This window comes from Vidua macroura, assembly GCF_024509145.1.
Source record: "Vidua macroura isolate BioBank_ID:100142 chromosome W unlocalized genomic scaffold, ASM2450914v1 whyW_random_scaffold_38, whole genome shotgun sequence".
Taxonomy (NCBI): domain Eukaryota; kingdom Metazoa; phylum Chordata; class Aves; order Passeriformes; family Viduidae; genus Vidua; species Vidua macroura.
In genome coordinates this window covers 2,671,066-2,684,427 of record NW_026530535.1, presented here as the reverse complement: position 1 = coordinate 2,684,427, position 13,362 = coordinate 2,671,066, and the positions used below count along the sequence as shown (strand labels likewise).

At 40.2% G+C, this 13,362-nt stretch overlaps 1 protein-coding gene across 1 annotated transcript in view; it reads right to left on the bottom strand.

Moving 5' to 3' along the window:
• The window catches only part of LOC128822731 (F-BAR domain only protein 2-like), a 195,170-nt gene that overhangs the window by 107,537 nt on the left and 74,271 nt on the right, over window positions 1-13,362 (bottom strand). Inside the window, 2 exon segments of the mRNA XM_054004544.1 lie at window positions 6,206-6,302; window positions 7,714-7,812. Of these exon segments, the coding sequence (XP_053860519.1) occupies window positions 6,206-6,302; window positions 7,714-7,812 (196 nt within the window).

The following is a 13,362-nucleotide window of genomic DNA, read 5'->3' as shown; positions in this document are numbered from 1 at the left end:
TCTTCTGGAGTTTTCGCCTGATGTCTCCTATAGATTGACCTAAAAATAAATTTAATAATTGCTGTGTCCCTTCTTCCTATCCAGGTCCAAGGTGGTGTGTCGGCGCATGGCATCTCGCAGGTGATCTAAAAATCCAGAGGGTGTTTGAGAGGGGCCCTGATTGATAGCATATAAGGCTGACCCGTTTATGGTTTTAGGGATTGCTCTTTCCAGCCCTTTTACTATCAGTCCCTGGTACCTCCTTAGCTGCTTTAATCCTTCATCATCATTAGGATTCCAGCCTGGGTCTTGAAGGGGAAATACATCTTTAACATCTTCTTCTGTTGTTCTACAATCATCCTCAGCCAAATCCCCAGCTACTTTCAAAACTAATTGCTTCTCTGTCTCTGTTAGAGCATCTAGCAATACCTGGAGGTCCGCCCAATCAGGGGAATGATGCTTAATCATAAACTTCATTTTCTTATACTTTGTCAGGATGTGTGCACCTCTGATTTATTGAGCATGCACTACAACACTGTTTGGGCTTTGCTTTATTGGTTTTATTATCTTTTTCCAAAGCCAGTACTAGCGGGTCAGAAGGTGGCCTCATTCCACAATCTCTTTGCCACTCAGGGTGATTCCTAGGAGTGAAAAACATATCAGCATAAGCCACTTCCTGCCACTTTTGTTCACAGCACAGGAAGAGCATTAGCTGCAATAATGTTTCATAGTCCAGTGTAACACTTGCTGGCCATTTTACACCCTCATCAAGTCTATATAGCGGTCACCACTGTGTACAGAACTTGACAAGCTCCCTCTTCGTTTCTGCTCCACCATAGCAGGGTGGGGGAGACCACAGCCCACAAAGGCCAGGTTTACACAGACTCCCCCCCAACTGAGGGCCGGGGGAGGAGGTTTCGGGTGTCTGGCAAAACCTCTGGTCAGAGGCACTGAACACCCATCCTCCCTTACACAAATCAGCCCAGCTGTGAAACCCCCAACCCCACAGGCCGCATCCATGGTACATTCACATGAGACACAGCTGATGGGGTGCCATAATTCATCTAAGAGCCCCCAAAGTGCTCCCAAAACTTATTCCTGAGGCCTTGGACCACAACATTGCATGTGAAGAAAAGCGATGCAACAGATTCAGAGTCTGCTGCAAGAGACTGTCAAACTGCTCTCCCCCCTCCCCCTGCCCAAAGGAAGGTACCGCAGCATTTCCACCTGGCCTGAGCATATATTAATCAATTGGATTTTATGCTTTTCAGGGGACCTTCACCACCAAGAAGACTAGCTGGAGAGGATCAATGGAGCATCATTGGGATCCATGAAGTGGTGATAATTTCTTTAATCTGTCTTTGTCCCCCTGCCTCTTCTCTACTTTTTTCGCTTCTATTTTTTCTTTTTCTCGCTGTCTCATTTTTATTGTTAAATAAAACCCATACTATTGACTTTGGCATATGGTCTCATTTGCACCTTAATTCAGGCAGTGACATTTCTAATAACTATTAAACTGGACCGTAACAATGGTCCATCAAACAATTGGAATTATCAATGCAAATCAATATCTCTGCAATCAAACCTGCCTGCTCACCATTCCTGTCTACATCCTATGCAGGGTGGTTGGCATGGTTGCATGCACGTACCTTCACCTCTCCAAAATGATCAAGGAGAGATATGACTAGTATGCTGGGGACAGGATTAGGAGTATTAAATAGCATGGCTGCTGAAGTCCTAGCAAACAAAATAAACTCAGTAACAAGTGACCTATACCCATTAAAACATCCATTACAATCTTATTTGCGTTAGGAACTAATCAATGGCTCATTATGCTGGCCTGGGGTCCCAGGGGTCCATCCGGCCCCCTGGGCAGCTGCTGCCGTAGGTATCCCGGATAGCGCTGTGCTAATAGCTCAGCCTGTCTGGGCCCTCGGGCTAGCTCCTGGCTGCACGCAACTTAGCGAGCAACTCTGGAGTGATTTCAGCTCTGGTGAATTCAGCTCTTAGTGATTTCAGTTCATTGCTCGCTATGTGCCTTGGCAGATGCAGGGATAGAGAGAGGTGTAGCCTGTATGGAGTTCCACAGTGGTGTCTTTTATTGGCAGCTCCTGCAAAGGTTTCCAGTGACAGCTCTTCTGCCAAATTGGGCAGAGATGGGGTTTATGTAGGATTCTAGGGTGTTGGAAATTGTCCAATAGCCAGGGTTGAGGAGAATACAACCTATAGCCTTACAGAGAGATAACAAGGGTCTGAGGGCGGAAGAGGGGCTGCTTTGGTCCACTCATCATGGCTATGCATTTCTTATCTTAGGCGAGTGACCACCAGGGAGGCCTTGCAGGGCCTCTGCCTGCTACAGCTCATCAGATATATTACCTCACTTGGAAAGAACTGATGAAAAGGATCACCAGCTGATAGTGAATGCTCTTGGTGCAGCCCAAACCAATACTTCTTATGCTCTTAACTGCATCCAAGCTCAATTGTGGATACAATTTACTGCAGCAGCAATTATAAGAGAGGGCTATGAAGGTACACTGCCCACTGAAATTCATAAGATAATCTGGGACAATACAAAAAAAATTGAAAGAGAGTTTTAATCCTGGTGGCGTCTAGTTAACTTCACCTATGATCCTACCAACAGTAAAGCCACAGCTTTTGTTTTAACAATACGCAGTACTTTGGTATACCCTATATACCCAATAATTGCACTGGGGTTAAATCACCACGGAACTATACTCTATCCAATACAACATAGAGTATGGCCCCCCAAAAATGGGAACAAGTGGCAAACTGTCAACGTTGATGCATGTGTTGTGCAAGAACAGGGATTTATTTGTGACAGTAACACAATTAAGGCCTGAGACATTTGACTTGACACTGAACAAAATGTTTGTCATTTTGAAATACACCCTGATGAAATCCTTGAAACTGTGCTTGTGTACGTTGGAAAAGGTTGTGTTTGTATGAGAACAATTTGTGATTCCATACTTATAGACCACACCACCATAGAAATGGGCAATCACTCGAACATTTGTTTTGCAATTTTTCCTGAATTAGGGGATGCAACTTCCACTTTTCAGCTCCTGTCACAACCCATGAATTACTACAATCTGCCTACAGATCCTATGAAGAATTACTTCCCTCCACCCATTGGAATGAACCTTACACCAGTGAAAAAATTACTGGAGCACGGCAACCTGTGCCAACTACTGAAACATGTCTGAAACAATGGACACAGAACCCTAATCACTGTTCATCACTGTCATTGCAAGGCATCCCTGAACTGGTAATAATTAGCATAGACTCCATGATTCACAGAAGGCTGATCAATCTCTTTATTATATTATATCATTATTAAGAAACCCATTGCTTTTATAGACAGTTACGATACACCTGGACCTAATTGGTCCTCTAATCCAAACACCATCACCATTGGCTAATTAAGAAACTACCCTTTGGTAAACAAATCTCCATAACACATTCCACATGTTCACAATAACAGGTGCAGCAAGTTAAGATAAAAATTATTTATCATTCTTTTCTCTGATCTCACAGCCTTTCTCAGGTGATGCCTCAGAAACTTGTGTGCCGCTCTCTGTAGCCAGAGAGCTGCTGCCACACATCACGATACAGAAGTGACACACCATGTCTTGGAAAGAGTGATGAGAGATGGAGAACATCACAAGTGGGACATTTTGTTCAGGTGGTCACCAACCACAACAGGAATTCTAGATCTAATGTTGCATTCTATTGTAATCTTGCTGATTTTTGGACATATTATGCTCATTGTTGAATATTGTCCTATACATTAGTGTGGATACTGGCTAGACAGGTAACACTGTCACACAGACCTCTTTGCATGGATAATATTGTTCCATCGTGTTCAAAGAAGTAAAAAAAAAAAAAGTACATAACCTGTTAAAAAATTTCCCTGAATTTATAATTGCAACATAATTAAATCTCTGTTTATAGGCAAAGAGGCAAGAGGTGACCATACCACCACTCTGTGGGGCAAGAGAACTTGACTTTAGTCACAGGGTAGCTTATGGTGGTGCATCCTCCCCCCGCTCCCCGCCATGATGTGAGAAATGCTCATTAGGCCTCAGCCTTGATAAATAGGACCTGGGCTCAGCTCCTCTTGAGCTTATCAGAAACAGTCTGCTCCCAGGAACTAGTGCTGGCTAATGAGCATCTGGGGTTTTCTTAATGAACAGCCTTGGAAACTTTTTTGCCTGAATAACAAAACCAAGTGGAACGATATTTTTGTTCTCACACTTTCAAAGAAAGTTTATGACATAAAGTGAGGCTAGGATGAAACACTGTTATAACCAAAGCCCACTCTCTTTCAACCCTATAAACAGCAGTCCAAAGTAAGATCTTTTGAGCTCTCCTGGCTTGCAGCAGCTGCAACCAGCAACCTCCCTGAGTGGGACCTCTGAGAGCTAGTGAACTCTTAAGTTTGCTATACTCGGAGGATCGCCGAACAATGGTGAATCCTGGGCTGATACAGAATCACAGAACACAGAATCACATAATGAACTAGGTTGGAAAAGACCTTTGAGATCATCAAGTCCAACCTATGACCTAACACCTCCTCATCAACTAAACTATGGCACTGAGTGCCATCTCCAGTCTTTTTTTGTAACACGTCCAGGGACGGTGACTCCACCACCTCCCCGGGCCGATGATTCCAGTGCCCAATCACTCTTTCAGTGAAGAATTTTTTCCTGACATCTAACCTAAACTTCCCCTGACACAGCTTAAGACTGTATCCTCTCGTTCTGTCAGTGGTTGCCTGGGAGAAGAGACCGACCCCCAGCTGACTACAACCTCCTTTCAGGTATAGAGAGTGATAAGGCCTCCCTCAACCCTTTTCCCATTGAGAAGTCAGTATTTCACTACCTTTGAGAGGTATTTTTCACAGGTACCTTGTACAGACTCTTTATATCTGTGTGCATGTAAGTGCGCATATGCTATAGCAAATGTGGGAGAAACACTGCTCTCTGAAATTAAGTACTATAGATTTGTAAGTTAGGCCTGTAAGAAAGGTACTGTTGCAGTATAGTAAATCCTATATGAATCCTTTGGTAAATTGTTTAACTTAAGTTATAAGTCAGGATAAGTACTGTTAAGTTTAAATGCTGTTATGTGCTGTTGGACCATTAGGCTGTATTTCTTTTTATCCTTACCCTTTCTATCCTTTTGTCTCTCTCACATACACACACTCCCACACCCCTCCACATAGATATTTTTTGGTTTATTTTGGTTTGGATTGATTCACTCTGAATTTTTTGCTTGTTGTTTTTCCTGGGGGTGTCATAACCATCTAGTAAGTAGCAGAGTAAACCTTGCCAATGAACTTTGTTGTGCTGTCGCTTTTATATTAAATGTTTTTACTGATACCTTTGCTAGTGATTCTTTAAGTGATTTTAAAGCACTCATTCATAACACCTGGGCCGTCGCATTCAAAGTGGCTTGGTCAACAGGTCAAGGGAAGGGATTCTGCCCCTCTGCTCTGGTGAGACCCCACCTGAGTACTGCATCCAGCTCTGGGGTCCCCAACACAAGAAAAACATGGACCTGTTGGAGCAAGTCCAGAGGAGGCCACCAAGATGATCAGAAGGCTGGAGCTCCTCTGCTATGAAAACAGACTGAGAGAGTTGGGGCTGTTCAGCCTGGAGAAGAGAAGGCTTTGAGGAGACCTTATATCACCTTCCAGTACCTAAAGGGACTACAAGAGAGCTGGACAGGGACATTTCACAAAGGCCTGTAGTGACAGGACAAGGGGGAATGGCTTTAAACTGCCAGAGGGAAGGTTTAGATTAGATATTAGGAAGAAATTCTTTACTGTGAGGGTGGTGAGGCCCTGGCACGGGTTGCCCAGAGAAACTGTGGATGCCCCATTCCTGGAAGTGTTCAAGGCCAGGCAGGATAGGGCTTGGAGCAACCTTGTCTAGTGGAAGGTGTTTCTGTCCATAGCAGGGAGTTGGAACTAGATGATGTTTGAAGTTCCTTCAAACCCAAACCATTTTTAGGACTCTATGAAATTGTGTTGATAAAATTCCATGAATCATTTAATATCAAAGATAATTAATTCTAAGAATTTGAAATTGTAAGTACATTACCCCTATAAAACATTAACAAATAGGGTTTGCCCTTTTCTTAGGAGTGGAAATCTACAGTTTTTATATTAACATTTCCTACACTGTTATTTTTTATCTCTTACCAGGTCTTTCCTTGCCAGTTCCTTTTGACTCAGAAAATGTCTGTATTAAACTCTTAACTGTAGTATTTGTCATATTATCAATAAACTCTTCATGTACCTGTCAAAAAAAAAAAAAAAAAAAAAGAGAACACACTCCACAAAAGGAATTTTAAAACCAGTAATTGAAAGAATGTAATCATCTTTAAAATGTGGTTTTCTCTAGAGTTAGGGTTCAAAATACTTGCCTTTAAAATATATTACAGGGCTTCCAAATATTTGCAGGTATTTTACCAAGGAAATCCCTTCTTTGCTTTAGTATTAGCAAAGGTATTTAAGATATAGATGCAAATGAGGAATGAAAGAATACAGCTTGATGATGCATTTAAGATTTGCTTCCATTTCTTCTATCTAAGCCAGTTTTGTAATCCATAATTTTCTGAATTTGTCCACAACATCTCCCACTACAATGTCTCTTAAGCCAGCACCACTTAAGGGTGTAAACTATTACTACTGTATTCTCACAATCCCCACCTGCTTGAGTAAAAGCATTACCCTTGTAATGTTTTTTAGTCTGACAAAGGAACAACCACATGGTTAATAAGAAGATTTTCCAGCAAGGCAGTATGTATATGTTTTAGAAATAAATAGCATGACCCTTGCAACTACCATTCATTAGCAGAAAACCTCAAAGCCAAGGAAAACAGTGACTCAAATTAGGTGTATACAAATAAACCTACATTTCAGAACATCAAAAATTAAGGACTACTTATAAATATTATTAATTAAACCAACTTGCATCTAGAGAAAAGACACTATAAAAGCTTCTTTCAGAAAGTACTGTTACTGAAGGTCTTTTGCTCATAAAAACCAAAGCATACAAAAATTTGAAGTTTTCAGAATGATATAATTTCAAGTTTTAATTAAAGAAAAGCACAAGTATCCTGAAATGTTTGAAATGAATGCTAATTAATATCTAGGGAAAAGAATTCAAATTTGTCAATCAATATATTCTTTTTGGTTTACACCAAATGTAACAATTATTCAGTCTTATTCTGTAAAATTTGTGATACTGAACTTATAACTACTCCAGGAATCAATAAAAGATTCAGGTTATGTTGAATTTAGATATTAAAAAGATTTGCAATACAATGAACAAAATTAGAGGATGACCCATTTAATAAAAAAATTCAGAGAAGCTTGAATAACAAAAGAAAATACACATATAGAAACATCACAAAAGACCAAAACAGCAATTTAGTAGATGTTTCAATCTCCTTCAAACATCTCATAAACAAGTTGAATACTTGCACAATGTTTGATATCTGTGGTAAAAAGAACCATATCTGCTTCAAAGTCTTTTGAATGCTGTAGATCATTTCTGTCTATCACCTACTCATACTGGTTTTTAAATCTACAATAATTTGAAAGATATGATCCTGCAATCACCACAAACACAGTAAGAAATGTTCCATTTAAGAGTTAAGAAATATATGTAGCATGATCCAAACAAATGATAAGGTAAAAATTACCTCTTCTATTTGCAAATGAATTTCTTTTATGCTATTTGACAATGATTCTATAATATCTTTCATATGAAGAAGATGTGTTTCTTCAATGTCTTGAAATTTCTGTAAACCAATACAAACAGTTATTCATAATGAAAATAATTATAAAAAAAACTAAACCTTACATTTTAAGAAATATAATAAACAGAGAACCAGGGTTTTTTCAGATTTTGATCACGGTAATGACAATGTTGACGAAAAGAAGGTGCAGAATTCATAGTTATGAAATAATATACTTTATTATAACCTTTTAGAGGCATTATCCAACTTTTCTATTTACTCTTTAAACCTTCACCTATCTTGATTTTTTTTAGTCTGACTTATTTCTACCAAAAGAAAATAGGATTGAAGGATGTTAATTTAAAAAAAACAACATAACTTTTTTTCATATCTGAAGAGTTTAGTTTATTTATCTAACTCCAGAAATCCCATTTCTGAATCTGTTTTGCAACTCTTCATCACCCTCTTTTCCGGCTCACAATATACACATACTTTATGTTTCTTCAGTTAAATCTATATCCTTTGCTTCTTTAAATGTGATTAATTTGTTTCATCTTTTAACTCACTGTATAAAAGCTTTGCAGTTTGTCTGGAATTCAGGATCACAAAATATTCTGAGTTGGAAAGGATGCACAAGGATTATCAAGTCCAACTCCGAAGTGAATGGTCTATACAGGGATCAAACCTGAAACCTTGGTGTTAATAACACCATGCTCTAACCAACTGAACGAATAAACTTGCCCTCCTGTTTGACCTTACCCAGGCTTTCACCTGACACCCATTTTAAAATAATTTCCAGTGTCACTTGGAAATAATTCAAATAATTTTCAAATAATTTTCAATTACACTTTCCTAGACAAAGATCAGAACTAAAAAGATCATCCTTTCCAACAGCAAACCATAATCATCTTGAAATCCGTGTTTTACTCCAGCTCTGTCCTAGTTATCTTCCTACTTCTGTAACTGTCCAAACTTTGGAGCACCACTTAATCTTCTCTCCAACTTATCCAGGGTTTTCTGAAGATCATCTCTTCACATTTCATACCTCCTGGTACTCTTGATTCACAAACAAGTACCACTTCATACAGACAAATCAAATCTCTCTTCTAAGCTCTCAGCCTTTCTTTCTTTTGTCATATGCCTCTCTTTAGCCATCAATCAAGCAGATAAATTTTTCTTTTCCTCAAGTGGTCATCCTCTGTAGCCTATTCTAGGATGTTATTTCTTTTACTGACTGCTTGATTACATAAGCTGTATTATTTTACTTTTAAAGCTATCTATGGCCCATTTCTATAATATCTACTCTCAACCACTATCAGGGTGTCGACATCTGTACGCAATGTGATGTTCCAGCCTATTTTCACTACTGTCCTGATTTCATCTGGGATAAGAGTTCATTTCTTCTCAGTAGCTGGTACAGTGCTGTGTTTTGGATTCAGTATGAGAATAATGCTGATAATACACTAATGTTTTGGTTGTTGCTGAGCAGTGCTTACCCTGAGTTAAGGGCTTTTCAGTGTCTCAGGCTCTGCCAGTGAGGAACTGCACAAGAAGCTGGGAGGGAGCACAGCCAGGACAGCTGACTCAAACTGGCCAAAGGGATATAACAATAATAATATGGTATGTAATATTTTATTTTTTTCAATTATTAAACTGTTCTTATCTCAACATAGGTTTTACCTTTTTCCAATTCTCCTCACCATTCCACCAGGGAAGGAGGAGAGAGTGGGTGGCTGCATGGTACTTAGTTGCCAGCTGGAGTTAAACCACAACTACCTAATCTTTACCTAAACTCAAAGTCAACTTTTGAGATTATGCCAATGCCACTTCCTTCATGTTTGGTTTGAGGTCTCCATAAAACTCTGCAAAACATTCTCCTTTAAACTCTTCTCTATAGTGTATATCAAAACAACCAGCCATTCAGAGATTTTTTTTTTGTCTTTTGTCATCTTGGCCTTGCACAGGAGATAACACAGAGAGGTCTGATCAAAGACTAAGGCTATCTAGGTACTATAATACAACCAGCTATAATCATTACCCAAATTGTTTACTTTCACTTTTGAAAGATCAGTCCATTTTGAAAAGATGTACTGAAACAAATCTGTAATGTTAATGACCCAATAAATGCAAGTCAATTCTTAGCATTTTAAGCTACAATAAAAATGAAAAGTCATCCATAGGTTCTTTATTCAACTCATCATACACAGCATAAGCAAGCATTATTCCTTTTTATAAATATGTACATTTTCCTGTAGGTTTTAAAATGTGAAGAATTATTACTCATTTTTGAACTTTATGTATATAAAAACTGCTCAACAGCAGTTATCTAGTCAACTGCACTCAGTTCTAATTAAGACAGGACTTTCAAAGAATAACTTAGCACTTCCAGTTATTTGTTTCATTCAAATAACTGACTGCACTGTGTTTATAAAAAAAGCTTCTAAAAAGGTGAAATAACTGACAAATGAGATGTTTTCATAACAAGTGCATAGCAATTGTATAATGCAACTATAGTTTTATTCAGAAAAACTTTCAACATGAAGAATTTCTGCCAAATCCAATATCTGAAACAGAAAGTGAATTATATTTTCCTATGTCTTTAATAATAAAAATCCTTCCATGTTTATTGCAGAAAAAAAACACATAATCTGCAATTTAATATTAGGAAGATCATGTTTCTAATTTCAACTTCTCAAAAAATATATCACAAGCCATGTCACTTTGATAATAGCAGGAAATTTAATAAATTAGAATAAAGGAAAAAATGTAAAATTTATAGAACAGTATTGGTGGAGTTTAACTACGAAAAGAGGACAGTTAAGTGAGGATGTTGCTACATGATTACCTAGAATATAGCCCCAGCATGTCAAGGTGTTTGCATCCTCAGAAAAATTTTATCTGAATGGTCTAAAACAGATTTAAAGTTAAGCCAACTGGTTTTGCACTGAAACAGCTGAGAATGTTCACTTATTTTGTTTTTAGAATTAGTATATATAATGTGAGATGTACTGCAAATTAAGATAATCTAGGTTGTGATTGATTGGCACAGGGTGCTAGTGAGGGTCCTTTGCCCATGATTCTGAAATGTGCTGGCTGCACTGGAACACACTTGCAGTTTTACGGAGATGAGACAGGGACTCCTGAGGTAACAGAAGCCAACAGGGAAACACCAGAGAATTATCTCAAAGGAATTAAAGGGTGTTCCTCTAGGAAGGTGACACAGCTGACAGCCTAGCTGAGGTGCCTTTACACCAATGCATGTGGCATGGACAACAAACAGGAGGAGCTGAAAGCCACCACACTGCTAGAAAGCTATGATCTTGTTGCCATTACTGAAACTTGGTGGGATGAATCCCGTGACTGGAGTGTGGCTATCAATGGTTCCAGGCTGTTCAGGGGAGGAAGGAGAGGTGGAGGGGTTCCCCTCTACATCAACAGCTGGATTGAGTGTGAAGAGTTGTCTCTGAAGAACAGCCACAAACAGGTTGAAAGCCTGAGGGTAAGAATCAGATCAAAGCAACAAAGAGAACTTAGTGGTTAATGTCTACTACAGGCTGCCTGACCAAGAGGAGCCTATTGATGAAGCCATCTTGCTCCAGCTGCAGGAGGCATAGTGCTCACAGGCTCTTGTCCTGCCAGGGGACTTCAACCACCTTGGCATCTGCTGGGAAAGTAGCAAGGAGAGCTGTAGGCAATCCAGGAGATTACTGGAATGCATGGAGGATAACTTCTTGAGCCAGGTAATAGACAACCCTACCAGAGGGAATGCGATACTGGATCTGATGGTCACCAATGTAAGCAAACTAATTGGGGATGTCAAAACTGGAGGCAGCCTGGGCTGCAGTGATTATGCACTGGTGGAGTTTGCAGTCCTGAGGGACAAGGGTCAGGTAAGGAGGAAAGTTAGGTCCCTGACTTTTAGGAAAACAAACCTTCAGTTCTTCAAGGAGATAGTCAATAGGATCCCTTGGGAGACTGCCCTCAGGGACAGGGGAGTGGAACAGCTGGCAGACCTTTAAGGAAGTCTTTCATAGAGAACTAGAGGTTGTGATCCCCAGGAGCAAGAAATTGGGCAAGGAAGGCAAGAGATCAACATGGCTAAGTAGCGACCTGCTGGTCAATCTAAAGGGAAAGGAACAAATGCACAGGCAGTGGAAACAAGGACAAGTGACCTGGGAAGAGTATAAAAATGAAGTTGGATTGTGTAGGGATGGGGTTACGAAGACCAAGGCAAAACTGGAACTCAATGTGCCAAGGAACACAAAGAATAACAAGAAGGGCTTCTACAGGTATGTCAACTAGAAAAGGAAAGTCAAAGAAGGCATATCTCCCCCAAAACCCAACGCTGGTGAACTGGCAACAAAAGATGAGGAAAAGGCTGAGATGCTCAACAACTTTTTTTCCTCAGTCTTTGATAGCAACCTCTCTTCCCACACCTCTCAAGTGGATGCACAGCAAGATGGGGACTGGGGAAACCAAGTCTCCACCACTGTAAGTGAAGATCAGGTTTATAACCACCTGAGGAACCTGAACATACATAAGTCTATGAGACACAATGAGATGCATCCCAGAGTCATAAGGAAATTGGCTGATGTAGTTGCCAAGTCACTCTCCATGATATCTGAAAAGCCATGGCAGTCAGGTAAAGTTCCAGGTGACTGGAAAAGGGGAAACATTGTACCCATCTTTAAAAAGGGTTGAAAGGAGGATCCTGGGAACCGCTGATCTATGAGCATCACCTCTGTGCCTGGGAAGACCATGGAACAGATCCTCCTAGAAGCTCTGCTAAGGCATATGGAGGACAGGGAGGTGATTCAGGACAGCCAGCACAGCTTCACCAAGGGCAAAACCTGCCACACCAACCTGTGGCCTTCTATGATGGAGCAACTACATCAGTGGACAAGGAAAGGGCTGCGGATGTCATTTATCTGGACTTCTGTAAAACCTTGGACACAGTCCCTCACAACATTCTTCTCGCTAAATTGGAGAGGGATGGATTCGATAGGTGGACTGTTAGATGGATAAGAAAGTGGTTGGATGGTTGCATCCAGAGGGTGAGACATGGGGGTTAGAAATTAACTTAGAGTAGAAATTAATTTCGGATTTAGGATAGTTGTTTTAGATGAAGTGTGCTGTTTAACTTGCTTAGCCTGTAACTTGCTGTGCTCAGAAAGGCCTGCAAAGATGAACAAAGGAATGCAAGGCCCTGATAAGAACAGTCTTCTATCCCAAACAAGGTGAAAGGAATGTGAACTTCCAAGCTGGAGGGACATAAGAGAGGCTCCTCGGACCCTGAAATCAGCGCAAACCATCACTAAGGTTGGGCTACAGCCAAGAGACCAAAAGAGCATGCATAGAAGGACGGGGTGAAAAGTTCATCCTTGAGGAAGACCATTTACTTCCTCCTGTGCAACCACCAGATGACCACCAGAGAGCTCTGTGCAAGCCCAGAAGGACTGATAAGCTAATTTTAATACGAAGCAGGGCTGGGTTGGGCTAGGATATGAATATGCATGAACCTATTGCAAAACTTAATGCATATGCAACATTTTAGCAGATAAAAGAGAGGTTGAATTCTCAGGAGGTGCACATGCCTTTGTGGAGCGATCCCGC